This window comes from Xenopus laevis, chromosome 9_10S, assembly GCF_017654675.1.
Source record: "Xenopus laevis strain J_2021 chromosome 9_10S, Xenopus_laevis_v10.1, whole genome shotgun sequence".
In the NCBI taxonomy this organism is placed as follows: Eukaryota; Metazoa; Chordata; class Amphibia; order Anura; family Pipidae; genus Xenopus; species Xenopus laevis.
The window spans coordinates 79247584-79267714 of record NC_054388.1 but is presented as its reverse complement, the minus strand read 5'-3'; the positions used below and the strand labels follow the sequence as shown (position 1 = coordinate 79267714).

Here is a 20131-nt window from a genome sequence, read left to right as displayed (position 1 = left end):
AAACCTGCAAATTAAAAGGAATCAGTAATCACACATCTACAGAGAACGTAGTGTTTATTTTGATTTTACTTGCCCTGCATTTTGAAGTTTGATGTAATTATGCAGACAAGTACTTGGGTATTCTGACAGGGGACTATCACCTGAATCTAAGGCCTATGCTAGTTAACCATGGAAATTAAAACTTTGCTTGCAGTAAGCAGCAAACTTTGCTGCAATATATAAATATGTTTGTATAATTATCATATCTTAAAATATAATAAGCTAGTAACATTATCATGCTTGTTGTTAAAGCCTGCTAATTTGTAAAATTAATTCAAAATGAATGCAAATTTATGATTAAAAAACAAGCTTCTTATTGAAAGCAATGTTTATTTTTGTATTTTAGGTAACCAAATGCATTTAGTATACATGTAGAAGACCAGGACCCTTCCATTATATAACCAAACGGCATCCAGAATGCGCATAGACCTACTGCAATCTAAAAAGAACGCGCTGTATGGTGCACGGGATCCATTTGATAAATGAGCTCTCAAATTCTCTCAATACTTTACAAACAAAAATAGCACTTAGTTTCCAATCATTAACTCTGTATAACACAATTGTGTGAGATTTTAAGCATTGTAATTTAACTTGTTGAAGATAACAGTACTTCATACCACCTGCCCTATTGTACTGCAGGCACCACCCAATGGTTGCATAAGATGACGGGTCATGTGAGTAGCAGTATGCAAATCTAGATCTAAAATGTATAATTTGAGTGCCCATGGGGTGTATAATGTATCACTAAAGATTGATGATTAACATATTAACACCAACTAATATATATTAAGGCCATAAATAGTTGCTCAAACGAAGAGGTCATAATAATAAATCAGCCATGTTTGATAAACATGACTGCAAAATGAATTAAAAAAAAAGAGAGAATGTACGTTTAGAAACATGGATTCTTTGCTATTGGCTTTCTCAAGCAAATATTTTATCAGCATTTAAGGTATTTATGGGGAACTGTAATAAAATTCGCAAAGAGCAAAACTTTGCATGTTACTGTAATATTGATTAGGCTTTTATTGCATCGCAAATTGTAATTGACCATTGTGAACCTTTAACACCTGCTCTGCAGTTTGGTTAAAAGAAAAATGGTTTGGGATTGCAAAGTTTTATTACATACACTGCACACTATAGCAAAATATAAAATTTGTACTTTACTATTGTGTGAGAGGCAAAGTTTTGCAAGGCAACTTTTTTCCCTTTTTGAACATTTATTCACAATTCAAATTAATTGCAAATAATTTTTGTGCTAGCGACCAATATTACATTCCCCTCTTAAAGTACAGGTATGGGATCCATTATCCAGAAACCCATTATCCAGAAAGCTCTGAATTATGGAAAGGCCATCTCCCATAGACTCCATTATAATCAAATTATCCAATTTTTTTTTTAAATAATTTCCTTCATCTCTGTAATAATAAAGCAATACCTGGTACTTCATCCAAACTAAGATATAAATAATCAGCTTATTTGGGTTTGTTTAATGTTTACATGATTTTCTAGGAGACTTAAGAAGATCCAAATTATGGAAAGATCCATTATCCCAGGTCCCGAGCATTCTGGAGAGCAGGTCCCATACTTGTATTGCATTCTTTAAGATTCATTTCTGTCTAGCCTCCATTTTGAATCTGTACTTGGACTTAGAGGTGGCAAGGACCAGCGCTATATTTTCCTTATAGGAAATGCCAGACACTTACTGCTAAATCTGGTGACAGCACTGAGGACAAGGGGGATTCCTGTGCACGTGCAATATAATGTTTAGGCCGCTGAAACACAAACAACAAACCATAAATCGTTATCCATTAGTGGCAGTAAAAAGCACACAAGTAGCCTATGGCTATCTCCTAAAATTAAGGGGTGTGGCCGACGGGATGATTTGTCACCCGCGATAAAAATGCACAGCTGCAGGCAACAAATCTCCCAAAAATGTGTCACTATTGGAACTAACTGAAATGACTGGTGGTAAAACCAATGCATCGCTTTGTTCTTCCAAAGTCACCCAAATTTGCCTCAAGAGGAAACGTCGGGCGGCTTCGCTATATGTATGTTTTACTGCCGGTGATTTCAATTACAGGACTTCCAATGTAGATGTATTTTCAGAAGATTTGTCTCCTGCAGTTGTGTAGAAATAATCGTGGGGGACAAGTCTCCCTGTCGGACACTGTCCTGAACAATTGTAAGTTATCATGTGATAACTGCAGTTGCAGGGCTACTCGCAAAAACCAACTTGAGTCATATGCTTTATTTAGGGACAAATTTATCAAAATGGGAGTTCAGATTTGAATAAATAAAAACTCAAGTTCTATTCATTCCTATGGGATTTTTGGAGGAGCATTTATCAAATGGTGAGTTCTAACTTTCACCACTGATAAATATCCTTCAAAAAATCCCATAGGAATAAATGGAACGTGGGTGAGTTTTCATTTATTAAAATCTAAACTCACATTTTGATAAATCTTAATGTTATATTAAAACCAAAGCCTTCTGGAAACAACAGCATTTCTTTGACCCGCCATACTATTTTCATTGTATAGGGCTATCAGAAATCCAATTAGTAAGAGGATTTTCAAACCAAAGCATTTCTTTCAAGACAGAGCTCTAACAGGCCATAAACAATAAAAGTTCATGAATGGTTAACAACAAGCCATAAAATAACATGACAAACTGAACTTGTCGTCTTAGCCAGGAAGACAAAATATCCCCTGTCAACAGTTTACTGTATATAAAGAATAGACCATTTTTAATTTGATGCAGCATGCATAATTTTCAGATCTGAGATGTGTTTTCACATAACCTTTTATTATTACACTCAGTGTGCATGGTGTGGAATTTGGATAGGTTTCAGGCAATTACAAAGCATGTCTCATCTGTTGACTCAATAATAACATGTCAGTTAAATGTAAAAGATAATGATAGCTCGATTCCATTCAGTTTGCAATAAACAGAGCTTCATTCGGCAATGATACAGCAGGCAGATTACAAGCAACCCTGTGGCAGAAAACGGCTGTAATTCCAGATAAATTATTCCTCATTACATGAAAATAATAACGAGGTCAGCCATCAAACAGTTTCTGAGATTAAAGAACCATCAAACTTTGCATGCATTATATTTTCAAATGTGCTCCAAATACCTCAAATGTAACTTTGTTGTAGCAAATAGTAAATTAGTATAGCATCATACAGATTCGCTGGTATTACATAGAGGGAGCAGAAAATATTAAGAGGAATTTCTTACTGATATTATTCTGCCCTGCTGTTTGTCCATGGTGTCAATGGACTTCATTGTATATTTATTTTTCTGCCCACAGCTTGGGAAAACTGGGACACCATCGATTTTTGTTATGGAAGAGGAGCCAACACTAACTGTGGGAAAATATATTTAAGATATTAAAAAACAAAAATGTCTAATAACATAAGAAGATTAGAATGAGAAGATTGCATGGGTCATATAGTGTCAAAAACAAGCATTAATTAATCCAGCTAGTCCCATATTTAAGTTTTAACAAGAATACACATGTTTATTAACTGCTTAAAGGGACAGGACATTCTACATTGAGCACAATATACAAAACATTTACCCAAAGTTGGTCAATAATTCATATTCACCTATACAAGGTTCATGGGAGGGCCTCCCTTCCTCACATAGCTGCCTTGCTTTAATGTGTTAGGGATGTCTAACTTCATGCTCATAACAGACATTAATTTATATTATCTATTTTACTTTCAGCAAAGGAATGTGATAGTTCAGTTGGGAAGAAGTTTCCAATACAGAAGAGTGGGTTGAATTAAATTGCAAGCACCTCACCTGGCCAATACAACACTACAGGCTTATTTATAATACTTTGTAAAAGATTAAACTTTTATTTTTTAACTTCAGAATTTTACGCAGGTACGCAGTAGCCTGAAAATCAGTACACGGCTGATGGGTGATGTGTTGTGTACTTCCTCGTCATTTTATTTTTTTTATACAGCATGACAAACAGGCATGTGTAATGCTCTTTTGGTTGGTGGTTAGTAAGCAGTACGCTGGCCTGAAAGGGATAAGGGGTGCACATTGTGATCATCCTATTTTACAGAAAACATTATGATGCTGGGGACCTCCTCCCACTTCACCACCTAAATCTGAAAATGAAGGAATATTGAGTAGGAAATACATACTTGATAAGGTTGAGATTAAGCTGAGAAACATACCAGTCTTTATAAATTATATAGCAAGGTATGCTGTCTACTATTCAGAGTACTTGGGAATCTGAGTTTTTCGGTTACTACTTGGGAACTGGAGTTTTTCGGTTACTCTATTTTCCCATTATTTGGAGCATGCCTTAATTCTCAGAAAAACGTTTAAACAGTAAAAACCAATAGGATTTGTTATTGATTTTTAATCAACCTGAATTTATCCTAGCTTAGATAACAGTTCTTAACAGTCTAATAACTACATTAGCAGGCAATTATGTTTAGCATAATAAAGATAAAAATGAGGGAATGCATTGGACCTGTGGTTCAATATCATCCTTATTAATAATAAGGATTATGATTAATGAATTAAGGATGATTATTGATGAATGTAAAAATTATAATTAGTACTGAGAGAAGTTTTTCACTAGGGTTCACTGCAAACATGACGCAGATAGACTCTAATGGGTGAAAACAAAATTTGTGCGTCAAAAATTTGTTGTGCGTCAAAAACATTTTTGGCACTCATAGACTACAATGCATTTTGCTGGATTTTCGCCATTTTGTGAATTTGCGGCAAAGTGAAATGGGTCAGATTTTCCCATCACTAATTATAATATGTTGACAATGAATAACAGTAAGTATGAATGAGGCTTCAGATACAAGTTAAACTTTTTACGGGGCCACCAGTGTGTTTTTCTTTTTTTCACTTGTGGGGGGGGGGGGGGGGCTTGGCCAGCAATTTTTTTTACTGGGGGGGGGGGACTTGGCCACCAATATATTTTTTTTTTTACTTGTGGGGGGCCAGAAAATGTTGTATGGGGCCCCTGCAAATTGTTATATATTTAAAGGAAAACTATACCCCCAAAATGAACACTTAAGCAAAAGATAGTTTACATCATATTAAGTGGCATATTAAAGAATCTTACCAAACTGGTCCATATATTTAAGAAAATCTTGCCCTTTTACATCTCTTGCCTTGAGCCACCATTTCGTGATGGTCTGTGTGCTGCCTCAGAGATCACCTGACCAGAAATACTGCAGCTCTAACTGTAACAGGAAGAAGTGTTGGTATATTTGTGTGCACAGTGAATCGTACGATCCCAGGGGGCGGCCCTTATTTTTTAAAATGGCAATTTTTATGATTACCCAATGGCACATACTACTAGAAAAGTATATTATTATGAAAATGGTTTATTTACATGAAGCAGGGTTTTACATATGAGCTGTTTTATGCAATATCTTTTTATAGAGATCTACATTGTTTGGGGGTAAACCAAGTGATGTCTGAACAGTTAATAGTGTACACAGTATATCTCAATTTCACCACGGATTGGTTCCTCCTGAATGAAACTAGTAACGGTGTGGTTTAAGTTGACAATTGCCTTACAAGGCCCTTTAAAGAGGAAGCTACTAACTGAGATACTCAGCATTCGAATAAGGGAAAGACATGCTTCAACAGTACAAAATTCCCAGCATTCCTATTTCAAAGTGTTAACTTTGCTAATGTTACTGATCTAACAACAATTGCTTGTTTCTGAACTGGCTTAAGCATGCATAGGGATGAAACTGTCTCATTTGCTTTAAAAGTAGATCATATAATGCAACCTGAGCAAAGCAATGGGCCCACAGTGACTGCTTACACAATCTCAACTACATATATATGCACCATGCTGCTATTATATTTACATCCCTCGATGCACATCATTACTGAACTACTTATACACAGCAGAGAAAACATTACAACTGTTCTAAAATGGATCTTTTCAGTACATTCTACAAACAAGCAATAAAGATAAATAAGCGTCTGTCATCTCCAGAATGTGGAATATGTCTGAGAGTAAAAGACTCGCTACACATTTAATGACATATTTGATTTAAAAATAAAAATCTTTAACACAGCCATTACATACAGTAAGTGCCAATCTGACGTTATACTTCAGAGAACAAATGTTCTCCAAAACAGATCATAACTTTAACACCATTTTTGGAAAAAAAAAAAAAAGTTTGTTTGTTATTTTATTTTTTCCGCAATACATTTTCTGAAAAGACAATTGCTGGGATCTCTACTTCAAAACAGTAAATTGCCATTATGTGGAGCTAATACTGTGTGAGACATATGTTTCCTTAATCACATGCAGGGGTGCAAGGAGTTGTATAGAATATAGCAAAAAACATTTATGTAGAAAAACAGCAGTAGCAATTTCAAGAGCTTTAAATTTGATCAAGCTATGAGGATGTATATGTCATATCTGTGAATTCACTAATAAGGGCTGCCTGTATGCTCAAAAAGCAAGTACCACAATACCATTTTGGTAAGGGAATGGCGGCTAAAAAGCAGATATCACAGAATATACAAAAACTGATAACATTGAAAGTCCTTTATATTTGTAATAAACCGTTGTCAGGAATAGAGGAAAAACTGCTATAAGAAACTTCAGCACATTTGCTTTAAGTGCTGAGGAACTTAAGAAAACATCATCTGCAAGGTCTTGTGCAATTCCACATTAAGAGCTTTAATGGCTGGTAAGAGATATGTTAGAGCAATTTTCTGCCATGGTATAAATCAGATGTTTGGAACAATAAAATACTGTGTCAGAAACATATTACAGAGGACCATTCTGGCACTTTTATAAGGAAAACACATATTGCAGACTTATTTGGCATTAAGGTATAAATTATACAGATAGTTTTTTATGGTGTGTTGTAACAATATCCAAGTGTAATTTCACAGGCATTCTTCTTGGAATAATGGATAAAACCAAGAAAGGCCACAGCTTGGTCATATTTTATTTCCGTTCTATATACTGAATCCTCCATGGGTGAAATTGAACGAGGAATGGTGTTTGATGAAGCAGATTGACACAGACATTGCAGTGTATAAATTCATCTTGTCTGAAGTGTATCCATAGTAATCAGATGGCCTTTAGTGTTCTGGCCATTCTAATATGGAGGTGGCTGAAGGAAGTTAAAAGATCAGAAATTATATAAAAAACAAAACTAAATCCTAAAAACAAAAATAGCTAGAAATGGTACATAATGAACTTACTGCACCAGCCTAAAGGTTCAGCATCTCTATAACAAAAATGTCCTATCCTGAATTGAGTTAGAGGTGTCAATGACACTGCACATGCTCAGTGGGCTCTGGGTTGCATACCTCCCAACATTTGTAAAGATTAAAAAAAAAAACATTTTTGACTGTAATAATTGTATAGCCACACCTCTAATTACCATTTCCATTTTACAAAATTTGACAGGTTATGAAAGTTTGAACCCATTTCTGGAAATTGTAAGACCATGTTTTAACAGTTTTGCTAATGAAGCTGAAATTGTCCTTTAAGCTGCGAGTCTCAGTTCTCCCAAGAGATTTGCTTTTCCTAGCTATAGCTATAACTGTATTTTTGCTAATCTTAAATTGTTACAAATGTATCAAAATGCAGGTGCTGAGTATTCTGGGTTACCTGCCAAAAAGTCTCATATTTTAATGATGTTTCAGAAATATTGTATCTTTTTCTGCCGTGAAGGAGATCAAAGAGAAACTCTGCATTTTTTTAAATTTAGGACTGTGGGCTGAGCTGTCAAAATTGGGACTGTCCCCATTGAGACAGTTGATAGGTATGATTGTTGCAAATTATCAAGCAGAAAGTGAGGTTCTCTCTCTATCACAGAAGCTGATGCTTTAGGGCTGACTTTTATGCTCTGATGCAAATTGTTCTTACTTACTTCCTACTGGAGACATCTCTAAAGGCTTTATAACTAAAGGGCTGAAGTTGCATTGAGCTTAAACAGAATCCAAAAACGTGCAACATTACTTTAAAGGGATACTGTCATGGGAAAACATGTTTTTTTCAAAACACATCAGTTAATAATGCTGCTCCAGCAGAATTCTGCACTGAAATCAATTTTTCAAATGAGCAAACAGATTTTTTTATATTCAATTTTGAAATTTGACATGGGGCTAGACATATTGTCAATTCCCCAGCTACCTCCAGTCATGTGAATTGTTTGGTTGTGTGTTGTGTGAACCCATATTGGCTTAAAAACTGGGGTTATATACTGGGTTTATATAATGTTGAATTTGAGGAAAATGGGAGGTCTCAAGCATTTCAGATAATAGATCCAATACCTATATATGACTATATGGAATTACTGTGTTTGTGGGAGTCATCACTATAAGAATAATCTACAAGTGCTGTAAGTGTTTTCAAACATTCTTTTTTTATTTGAAACAAACAAATAGAGAAAATATCAGTAATCTGCAGTAAATACATTTCAAGAAACTATCATTCTGTCTTGAAATGAGTTTACAATAGTATGTTTTGAAATATCTAGACCCAAAACTCTTAATTGGTCACAATGCATGCAGACACAAAAAGAAAAATTAATAGAATGCGATTATAAAGTCAGTCTTCTAAAACCTCACGTGGGTGTGTATGTAAAATACACAAAAGCACAGAACTCATTTCACTGCACTGCCAACTACACAACTCTAAGAAAATTATGCAGTTGCCTGAACATTTACATGTACTGTACTACTTTATTGAAGGACAGAGAAAAACAGCTGGTGTTTTCTATATCACAGATAAATACACAATCACAATGATTTATCTGTGTTTTATTTCATGGAAACCTTCATGTTTATTAGTTAAATATACATTTATACCACAATCCATTCGACATTTGTTTTTAAAGTCTAGTCGATTTAAAAACCAACATACTATAGAATTCCTGTTGTTTGTTGAAAGTCATGAATTAAGTGCTTGCTTTAAAACACACAGACTATATACACAAACTATATACTTTTAAATTAACCCCAATATCTAAAGGGGAATTAAAGTGTCAGATGTATATGCGCAGGGTTGTTTGCTTAAATTCAGCTGGTAAATGTAGTTCCTTCATAAACAAACCGTATGCATTTAACACTTCAAAAGAAGGATACAGCACCGATTATAAATGTTTTTTGTAAAGCTAAAGTTGTACCCTTATCATATTCCTTCATAAAAAGTGATGACAACAGGCCACTAAAGAATGTGCAAAATGCCCAGAAATACATATTTGGTACTCTGATGTCTAGGCATACAGATTTTAAAACATACACAGAAATATTGTATCTTTTTCTGCCGACAGTGAAGGAGATCAAAGAGAAACTCTGCACTTTTTAAAATTTAGGACTGTGGGCTGAGCTGTCAAAATTGGGACTGTCCCCATTGAGACAGTTGATAGGTATGATTGTTGCAAATTATCAAGCAGAAAGTGAGGTTCTCTCTCTATCACAGAAGCTGATGCTTTAGGGCTGACTTTTATGCTCTGATGCAAATTGTTCTTACTTACTTCCTACTGGAGACATCTCTAAAGGCTTTATAACTAAAGGGCTGAAGTTGCATTGAGCTTAAACAGAATCCAAAAACGTGCAACATTACTTTAAAGGGATACTGTCATGGGAAAACATGTTTTTTTCAAAACACATCAGTTAATAATGCTGCTCCAGCAGAATTCTGCACTGAAATCCATTTTTCAAATGAGCAGATTTTTTTATATTCAATTTTGAAATTTGACATGGGGCTAGACATATTGTCAATTCCCCAGCTACCTCCAGTCATGTGAATTGTTTGGTTGTGTGTTGTGTGAACCCAGCTGGTAAATGTAGTTCCTTCATAAACAAACCGTATGCATTTAACACTTCAAAAGAAGGATACAGCACCGATTATAAATGTTTTTTGTAAAGCTAAAGTTGTACCCTTATCATATTCCTTCATAAAAAGTGATGACAACAGGCCACTAAAGAATGTGCAAAATGCCCAGAAATACATATTTGGTACTCTGATGTCTAGGCATACAGATTTTAAAACATACACAGTTACAATCTAAAGAAGTTCCATACTGTTCAACCATAATATTGAAAGAATGAACTTATGTGTTGACTAAAGTTTAGTGTGTCTCTATGCAACCATCCATCACCTGAGTATGTACAGCCAATACAATTTATTGACCACATAGGTGAAATAAATGCTTTTTTTCTATATTTAGAAGTAATGTGGAAAAACACAAAAGTCCTGCAATCTTCACTGTAGCCCACTACAATTATATCACCAGGCATTGACTGATCTAATAGGGACAACTAAAGAGCCATGGATCTCCACCGACAAAGCCTTGTATCTCTGGCCTGCTACAGCATTCATGTGCAAATAGCTACATATAGGGTAATGTAATAGATGTGAAAATGTTTGTGGATGGGCCAGTAAACCAAAATACTAATAAAAAAGCAATAATCAATAGCATTCCTTTTATAAATAAATTAAATAAATTTAATCTGCTTCTCTAGTAATTTAAATTAAATATTGGTCAAACAAAACTTTTTCCATGTAATGTTAAATATGCAAAAAAAAAAAACCTTTTTCAGCTGCCAAAAGCTAAGCATCTGTGGGTTAGTGAATATGTGCTGGCAAAGACACTTCATTGTACATACACACATGTCCCGTAGCAGCCCAAGAATCCCAGTCTGTAACAGAATGTTCTGGCACTAAAACAACTCTTTGAAAACTCTGTATTTATGCATAACCACAGACAGTATTTTTACTATAACCACAGATATTCACAGTGTTGTTCAAACCCAGGTCCCACCATTGAAATGTAGACTTATAAAAGAGAAACTAAATTCAACCACCAAGACTACCAAGCAAGCCCATCTGCTCACATTCTCCTTGTCTTACAATTACTTTGACTCACACTTTCTATCCAACTCTTTTTTTAAAGCATTCCACTAGATTGCAACAAAACAACGATTTACTTTACTGTTAATAAAATTCACCATTACCCTGGTTTCTGGATATGCCCTCAGTAATGAAAACAATTGCATACTTATGTTTTCATAATTTCATTATGTGCTGTATTCATTACATCTCGCTCTGAAATCAAAGGTATTTATATTCAAAATCAGTTCTAGCAATTGTGTTTGGGTGTGGATCGTGTTCTAAACAGCTTTGGTTCTAATTAAGACTAGTCATCATCTGTCTGGTTCAGCACATTATTACCTAAGAGGGCAGTTACTGATTATATATATTACTCCCTTAGCACCTCACAGCATTTCTATTTTTGAATTTGGCCCTCATGTTTATTCACAGTATTAGATACTGACGGCTGACTGTGATGACTATTTTATACAGACTGACATCCTATAGCATGGATACCTTAGTTACAGATATAGAAGTTGGCTCCATTAGACTACATATTCTTTTTTTAGCAACAAGTATGCAATCTGTGATCCAGAATACTTGACACCTTGGGTTTTCTGCATACAAATCTTTCTTTCATTTCACCATTCCTGTAATATCTTGTATGCATAACTTTATAAATTGCCCAATATCTATTACAATGACATCCTGCTTTCCATTTCTTTCTCTTATATTGCACACTTGCAACTTGGAAAGATCTCAACAGAACATAAAGAAAAAAAAAATTGCATTAGTAAAGTTTGGTTAAATTAGTAAACTTGTATTTCAACATTTTGAACAGATCTTTGAATCAAAATTAAAGGACAAGGAAAGTCTAAAATAGAATAAGGCTAGAAATGCTGTATTTTGTATACTAAACATAAGCATGAACTTATTGCACCACAAAGCCTAATCAAACAAATGATGTATGCTTTCAAAGTTGGCCACTTGGAGCTGTCATCTTGTAACTTTGTTAAACATCTTTGCCTGACCCTGACCCTGCACATGCTCAGTGTGGTCTGGGCTGCTTAGGGATCGTCATAAACAAAGCTGCTTTAATTCTGCATGGCTGGTAAGGCGGGGGCTCCTCCTGCTGTTCATAAGTATGATTGTTTCCCTGATCAGCAGTTAGGGACCATCTGACAATTCCTATCCACAGCCGTAAATGATGGGAGAATTTCACAGCATACAGTCAGGTTTCTTATAAAAACTGGAACACATTTTTTAATTAAAGTATATTGAAGATAGGTTTCTTTTTCATTAAAGAAAGTAAAAATGGGATTTTATTTTTTTTGCCTTTCCTTGTCCTTTAATATAATAAATTACAAACCAAATACAATTTATGAAATACTTGGAAAACAATACTTGGAAAACATAATCTGTTTTACCTTATCCTTGTCTTCAACAACATCTGCTACCACATCATCAGAGTCTAAGATACCTCCATCTTGGTATTCTAGGTGATGGACCTTTACCCAGTACCCTGGCTCCTAAAAAGAAACAAAGAAAAACATATGCATGAGTCTCCTATACCATTAAACTGTATGCAAAGCAGCTTTGCATTTGTACCATATGACTGAACTGAAAAGGAAGCGCACACAAATTAGCTTATAACTTCACGCTAGTGGTTTGAATTGAAGGTATATCAAGCACTACATGTTTGGTACAAACAGCCTTCCCTCAGGTGAATATAAAAAGTCTGCTACAAATTATTTAGCAAACCAGGTACACTGTAGCACACCAAACTTGAAGATTAGTGCATAAAAATTTCATTATTGGCCCCAAAAAATAGATATATACAAGGCAACGTTTCGGACCCCACTGGGCCCTTTCTCAAGGCTTGAGAAAGGGCCCAGTGGGGTCCGAAACGTTGCCTTGCATGTATCTATTTTTTGGGGCCAATAAAGACATTTTTGATCACAGGCGGATGGGCCCTTTACTGTTAAGGACCCTACCCAGCAAAAAGGGTTTTCTACCGGTAGAAGCTCTCCATATTTGTGTGCTACAAATTATTTAAACATAAAAAAAAAAAAAACAATAGGATTGTCTGCTACCAATATAGATTAACAAAGCTTAGTTACTAACAAGTGTAAGGTACTGTTTTATTATTACAGAGAAAAAGGGAAGTTTTAAAAAAAGTTTTAATTATTTGTGTACTCCTTTGGAGATGGCCTTCCCATAATTTGAAGCTTTCAGATAAAGAATCCTATACCTATACTAGCTATAGGAAAATAACTGTTAATTATGTACTGTATGTAGCTTAATAAACCCTCTCAAAAGGCTTGGCCTCAAGAGGGAGAAAATGTAATTTTCTTTGATACTTAATTCAAACATTTTTCATGTCATAATGATTTACAAGTCCTCATTTTGAAGCCGATACCAAAACACCTCATACAACATAAGCAATATTGATTAATTGAATTAGACTCCCCCAAGAAATGATATTAACATAAGAGAAGCTATTCTGTACATGTTAATGAATAATTCAATTATTAAAGTAAGTTGAGAAGGAAGACGTAGAAAAGAATTCTGCCACATTTAAAGGGACAATATCTACCTATTTTCAATACGAATCAAATAGAGCATTTGTCCCCAACCAGTGGCTTGTGAGTAACATGTTGCTCACCAACCCCTTGGATGTTGCTCCAGGTGGCTTCAATAGAGTTGCTTATTTTTAATTTTCTGGCTTGGAGGCAGGTTTTAGTTGCATAAAACCAGTTGTACTGCCAAAAAGAGTCTCTTTCAGGCTGCCAGTCCACATAGGGCTACCAATAGCCAATCACAGTCCTTATTTTTCACCCCAGGAACTTTTTGCATGCTTTTCCCCAGCGTTTATTTAGATTTGAATGTGGCTCATGGATAAAAAAAGGTTGGAGATCCCTGAAATAGAGCATGAAACATACCTACTGAATTTACAATTAGAGCAGATATTGATAGTCTCTGGATGGGACCCTATGTGGATCTATGTTCTGTCTATGATGGGAGAGAATTCCAATAGTGAAGTACAGATAAGGTCAGCAACAGGCAAATGTTCAGGGCAGGTAGTGAAAAACTGCAGTCAGGAGAAATATCAAACCATGAAGCAAACACAGAGATAAAACATAGGCACTGAACTGCATCATAGAGCCAGGTGGGGCAAGGAATACAAGCAGGAATGCCCTTTTAAACCAACATTTACCACTTAATGATGCTGTGCCGTGTATCAGAGCAAGTGGCCAGATACCTATCCGTGCGAGTGCACAAAAGACCGGTCTCCTGGCCCACCTTAAATTTGGCATCTGTTATCACATGAATCCACCTACATTACTTAAGCAATAAGTGAATAACTACACCTTGCAAATATAGGTTAAGGATAGTGCAAAGAGATGAGCTAAATTAACAGAAAATAAAATGCAAGTTTAGAGATCATGGTACCAGCACTATGTGAGAATAAAAAGTGGCACCTGCAAAATGTGATTGCAGTGCGGTGTAAAGCAGGAAGGCTATTAAGCCATATAGTGTTAAATTCTACATATTGGTCAAATGTTAATTTTAATAAAATGCACAAACAAATGAGTTACATATATTGAAGAAATCAATTCCAGTTCCTTTAACCAACATTCTTAGTCAGTGTTAGTTTTTGAAGCAAATAGAGCTCCAACAACTCTCAGGGTCACTTTAAAATAAAGAGAAGTAAATTATCCCCCTTTTTTTTTTTTTTGAGATGTTGAAAATAGGCATTCTCAATTAAAGATGGCTGGTCAAATCTTATTAAACCATTTGTTTTTTGGGTTTTTTTGTTGTAAAACATCAACTCTTGCCAAGTAGAATCTTCAGAATAAATATTTCAACTGCTCAGGCTGTTACTGCCAAGAATGAACAAAGGAATAACACTGTGTGGTCTGAAGGAATGTAGAATACAATGCCAAGGCAAGTGGACATAAAACATAAAGATGGGAATTAGATTATTTTCACTCTTGAATAGAGAATATCCAGAATCAGCAGTTGATACACTACACCTTCCAGTCCCAGTTAATGGACATAAGTTAGCTAAAATATAATTGCAATAGAGCAGCAGCAATACATCATTATCAACACACAACTACTTGATTAATGAATATTAGTAGTTAATATCGGTTACACAAACATAATTGTTATAGTACAGGTCTATATTGCTATTTGTGTGTCCACCCATAATTACATACTTTAGTAGTAGATCATTTGGAGGTCAACACATATGCAGGTTATACAATAAAGGAGGGAATTATTGGCCTTTCAATAGTTTAGTCAGCAGAAATGCCAACATTACGAGCATCCAATGAACTGCTGTTGATTGGAGAAACTCTATCCTCAAGAAGACGAAAAGAATAAAAAGAAAAAAGAACACACAAGTGTTCTATTGTGTGATGCCCTTAATAAAGACTTAATTTCCCCTAAATGCTTTATATTGTACTTACAGTGTAACGGAGGGTTGTAGTTCAATACAATCACAGTAATTGTAGTTTCTAGTCAATGCAGGATACCAAGTGCAATTGTGAGTTGTAGTTCCACACAGATACAGCTGTGGTAATTGCAGTCTCCAGCAACGTTACTTTTGTCCTTTTCCGCTATTGGAGAAAGAAAACTGCAGATTGAGTATTACTTCCTACACTGGTTCTCGCTTGTACTTTATGGTTCTACTGACCAAGTATGCACACATGTTATTGCTCTGCATACTTGGTGATTAGAACCATAAAGTCACGGGAGAACCAGTGTAGGAGGTAATACACAATCTGCAATTCTTTTTCTCCAATAGAGCTAAAAGGGAAAGGACAAAGTAACTTTGCTATGACTGGAGACTGCAATTACCACAGCTGTGACTGTGTGGACTTACAACTCCCAATTGCACGAGGTATCCTGCAGTGACTAGAAACTACAACTACTGTTATTTGTATTGAGGCAACTTTGGCCGACTTCGGGAAAACGCATTGCTCCGAGTGCCATCCCGCTGGCCATTAACATCCCGCTGGCCATTAACATTTTAGCCGGAGAGAAGGCAGGAGAGCTAGTTCGGGAAGATTAGTCGCCCCGATGAAGAGGAGATTTCTCGCCAGGCGCTAATCTCCCCAAATCTGCCTGTGTGCCCTGAACCTAAAGCGTGCAGGGGAAATTAAGTCTTTATAGGGGTAAACACTGGAAGGACAAGTAGGAAAGAAAAGGAAAGTGCCACATTTATTTTCATAAATAAGAAGCTTTTACCTACTTAAGAGTTAGCCTTACATTATGAGGATTGTATAGGAAATGAGAATATTTTACTTTTTTAAAGTGGACCTGACAACCAGACACAAAAAGCTGTATAATAAAAGTCCTTTTCAAATTAAACATGAAATCCAACTTCTATTTTTTATTAAAGCATTCATCATAGCTGTTGTTAGCACATTTAAAAATCTCAGCTGTCAATCAAATATTGTCTGTTCCTCCTCTATGCCTTAGGCATAGAGGCGGGGCAGACAATTACTTTCACTTTTCATTCAGCACTTACTAGATGTCACTGCTCTCCCCACATTCCTCCTCTCTCTTTACCATTTAATTGTGTAGCCAGGGCATGATGATGGACATCGGGTCCCTCATTCTGGTGCACAAACAAGATTCTGAGATGATGCAAGACTTGCCTTAATAACAGTGTCCACAAAATAGCTCCTGCCTGTTACTATAATTATGAATTCCCAGACTGAAGGAAACAAGATTCAAATAATTTATATAGTGTAAATAAAGTTAATTTTGCTTGACTATGATAAAATAGAATTTTGAATATTTTTTTGGGTGATGGGTCCCCTTTAAAATCAAACAAGAACACCTGGCTACAGATGCACAAAACAACATTTTATGTAACACTTAGTATATACTCACCAAGCATGTTCTCTAAATAAAGAAAAGTGTTAGCATCTGAGAAATTATTATATCACAATTCAAGAGCACAACTAACACTGCAAATAAAAGGAAAAACTGCCACAGATGAAGGTGGGGCCAACAGTACAGAATATTGCACATGATGGTCTCTTTATTGTACCCAACCAATTAATGTAATATAGATCATTCTGTTTAAAATGGGTCTTGGTAATATACAGCCTATGAGATCAATGCATTGGCAGAAGACACCTTTCTCAAGATAAACAACCAAGAAAGGAAGTGTCAGCCTATGAATAAGATGACCAGTAAATACTTAGGACAAACATAAGTGTTTTCCGATAGTGGCTTCGCAGCTTAAATTAAGCTTGTAACTAAAACCCATTTAAAATATGTATACACTTGCACAGAAATAATTACTAATAAATTATGGGGCCAGGGAATGTGCATTGATCTATCCCATCTTATTTGTATGTTTAAACCAAATTTATTTAGGTCAGTTTAACTTCAGTTCAACTTTTACTTTACTCCCACATACATTTTTTTTTTTTTTTTTTTTAATGACATTTGCTTTTGTGCACAGACTGTTTACTGCAATGCACTCACTATAGACAGGGGTAAAGGTAATTGCAGGCTGCGAGGATACTTGTCTTGCATGAAATACCCATCATAAATTCAAAAGATACTGGATAGGTGATTAAAATGCTCTCTCTCAGTTAATTTGGAATCATATTTTTATTTGGATGCAAAAGTTAATCCCCAGTGGACCAAATTGTTGAGCATTTTATCTTCAAAGGCTACATTGGGACATGATCAAGTTCCATTGGATAATGTTTCCAACTGGCAAGTGGTCTCCCTGGGAATGAGAAACAGCATGAATAAACAAAACAACCTCAAGGCCAAACAGCCTCTTGCCACATCAAGGACATAAATGTTGCTGGAGAGAGCAACCCTAAAACATCACATATCCAAAAAACGCAGAAGCTGTGGTTGCAGAGAACAACAAAAGAAACAGAGGCCAACTACCCTAAGCTCATTTGTGGCTACAACAAGATGCAAATACATAATAGTTTCAACTGAGAAGGAAAAGAAGGGAAATAAATAAAAGCATCTGAAGGTCTGAAAAAAATAATTATTTTCAGTTATATTTCCAGGACTGAAGGAATTTTGCTGGCTGTTTCCATGCTATTGTATGTGGGTCTTTCCAAACAGAACGTCACACCCCATTAACTCTCTTCCACTCTTACACACCTCATTTGTCTGCTCAATTATTGTCACAGAGACTGAAAGGGAACTGCAGCATGCTCCCTCACTACAAAGGTCCTCTCTTGATTACCAGGTTTTCCAGCCATAAGAATTTGAAATCAAATTACGCCTTATCATAGTTAAACATGCCTAAGATGCTCAGAAATGGAAGCCTCACTAATACACTGTATATGGTCTTGTCCAATTATTAATGCATTCTGGTTAGAAGTATACTGGCACTCACTAACCAAACAAACATTCACGCACCAACATAGAGTGGGCTCTGTTTAGTAAAATCAAAGGGACACAGCAAGTATCTAAAGCTAACAAAGCATTAGCAGAAAGACTAGCTGCAGCAACCAGAACAGCCATACTGAAGGAATGGCTCTCCTCTACTCCATCATGTATGAATTTAGTCTAGAACAAACTGCATTTTCTATTCCACAAGGACTGATTGGAAGCCTCCCTAAATAAAACTATCCAAGCTGGATAGTTGGAAACCTGGATCACATATATTTTAATCTTCCCCTCTGATATCAGACAACTTACAGTATCTACCTTTCACTACACCTCGTGGTATGACTTAGAAAGCCTACAAGGCACCAATCCATTAATCCTAGCTACGACGTCTCCAATCTGACGTAAATACCAGCTGCCTCCCAGAGTCCACCAACATAGGTAATTGAGGATGACCTATATCTCATAAGATGAATATTGGGCATGTTTGCCTCTAGTTCAACTATCTTGTTTATTTTGTTGTTAAGGTTTTTCAAAAATAAAAAATTAAACTTTAGTACCTACCCTATGTAGGCGTGGTGGTAATTAAAGAAGTGTGAACACCGCCACCCAATCATACCAACTTTTAGATTTCACTTCATGTGCTTTCCTTTTGCATACATTCATGTAATATGTATGCTTAAAAACAAACATTTAAGACCTCTGTATATGTAAAACAACACTATTAGTTATGCACCTATATACAATTTCTAACAACACAACTGTAGCACTACTAAAGTGAAATTCTTTGTTTAAGATGTGCTGGTCTTTCAATAAAAAAACAATTTTTCAGAAAATTAACATTTATGGAAGGGCTTGATAGAAAACAGCCGTGGACATTTGTTTATTTCAAGGATTAATTTTCTTTATGCAGTGGATCCTACTGCTTACTCATCATGCCGCATTCAATGTTTGTATTAAGTCAGGGGCCCTTAAAAGTGCAAGCAAATTGTTTACACATTCTTACAAAAAATACAGAAATGATTACCCAAGCCTCTTGCTCATTTCAAAATAAAGTTATATTTTTGCATAAGGAAAACAACCAGTATACACCCTGTGTGTGATAAATCCACACAGGGGCTCACAGATTATATGAATATAAATATATATAACCTGGATATGTTACACAGAGTCCATTTAATATTGTCCAGGGCCTGAATGGCCCTGACAATAATTGCTTCAGGAACATATGGGACAAGAACTCCAAGCTGAAATTCAGCAAATTGCTGAACCTTGGGAAAATAACAAAAAATAGCAAATATCCTGTGTTAAATTTTAAAGCATAACAAATAACATTTTCGCCACTCTCTTGTGGATATATGAGAAGCAAAGTTAAATAAGACTTTAATAAATACAAAGCTAGAGTTCTGGGTCCAAACTTGTATATGGTCTTAATATGTAACTGCTAGAGGATATACGCAAACTGTACCTTTCTAACCAAGCCTCAAATGGTTCCTTCCTAGAAAAAGGAATTGATTTTGTCATTTTAGAATATTTGTGCCTTTTAACGGTTTTTGCAAATATTCCATATTAGCTTTAAGCACTTGACAATAATCATCAGTTATTTAGTTCCAGCCCCTAAAATGTTACTAATTTACTAAACATAGCAGTGATCAGAAAGCAGATGAAACATGGTTAGAAAATCCTCACAATGAATTTGCCACTGCATTCGTAAAACGTCAGAACAGAAATAGAATTGTAAAAGCAATCCACATGGCAGATATTTTTAAATAAATGCATAATGAGCTTATTGTTTTCAGAAGTATACATTTACTCCCAGTCACCGAAGGAAACATTTATAATAAATTGATGTT

At 35.5% G+C, this 20131-nt stretch overlaps 1 protein-coding gene across 2 annotated transcripts in view; it reads right to left on the bottom strand.

Annotated features, from left to right (window-relative positions):
• The window catches only part of LOC108703061 (partitioning defective 3 homolog B), a 407382-nt gene that overhangs the window by 366233 nt on the left and 21018 nt on the right, over positions 1-20131 (bottom strand). For both annotated transcript variants that reach the window (XM_041579184.1, XM_018239010.2), the window contains exon 2: positions 12320-12421. In XM_041579184.1, coding sequence (XP_041435118.1) covers positions 12320-12421 — 102 coding nt within the window. The remainder of the gene's footprint in view (positions 1-12319; positions 12422-20131) is intronic.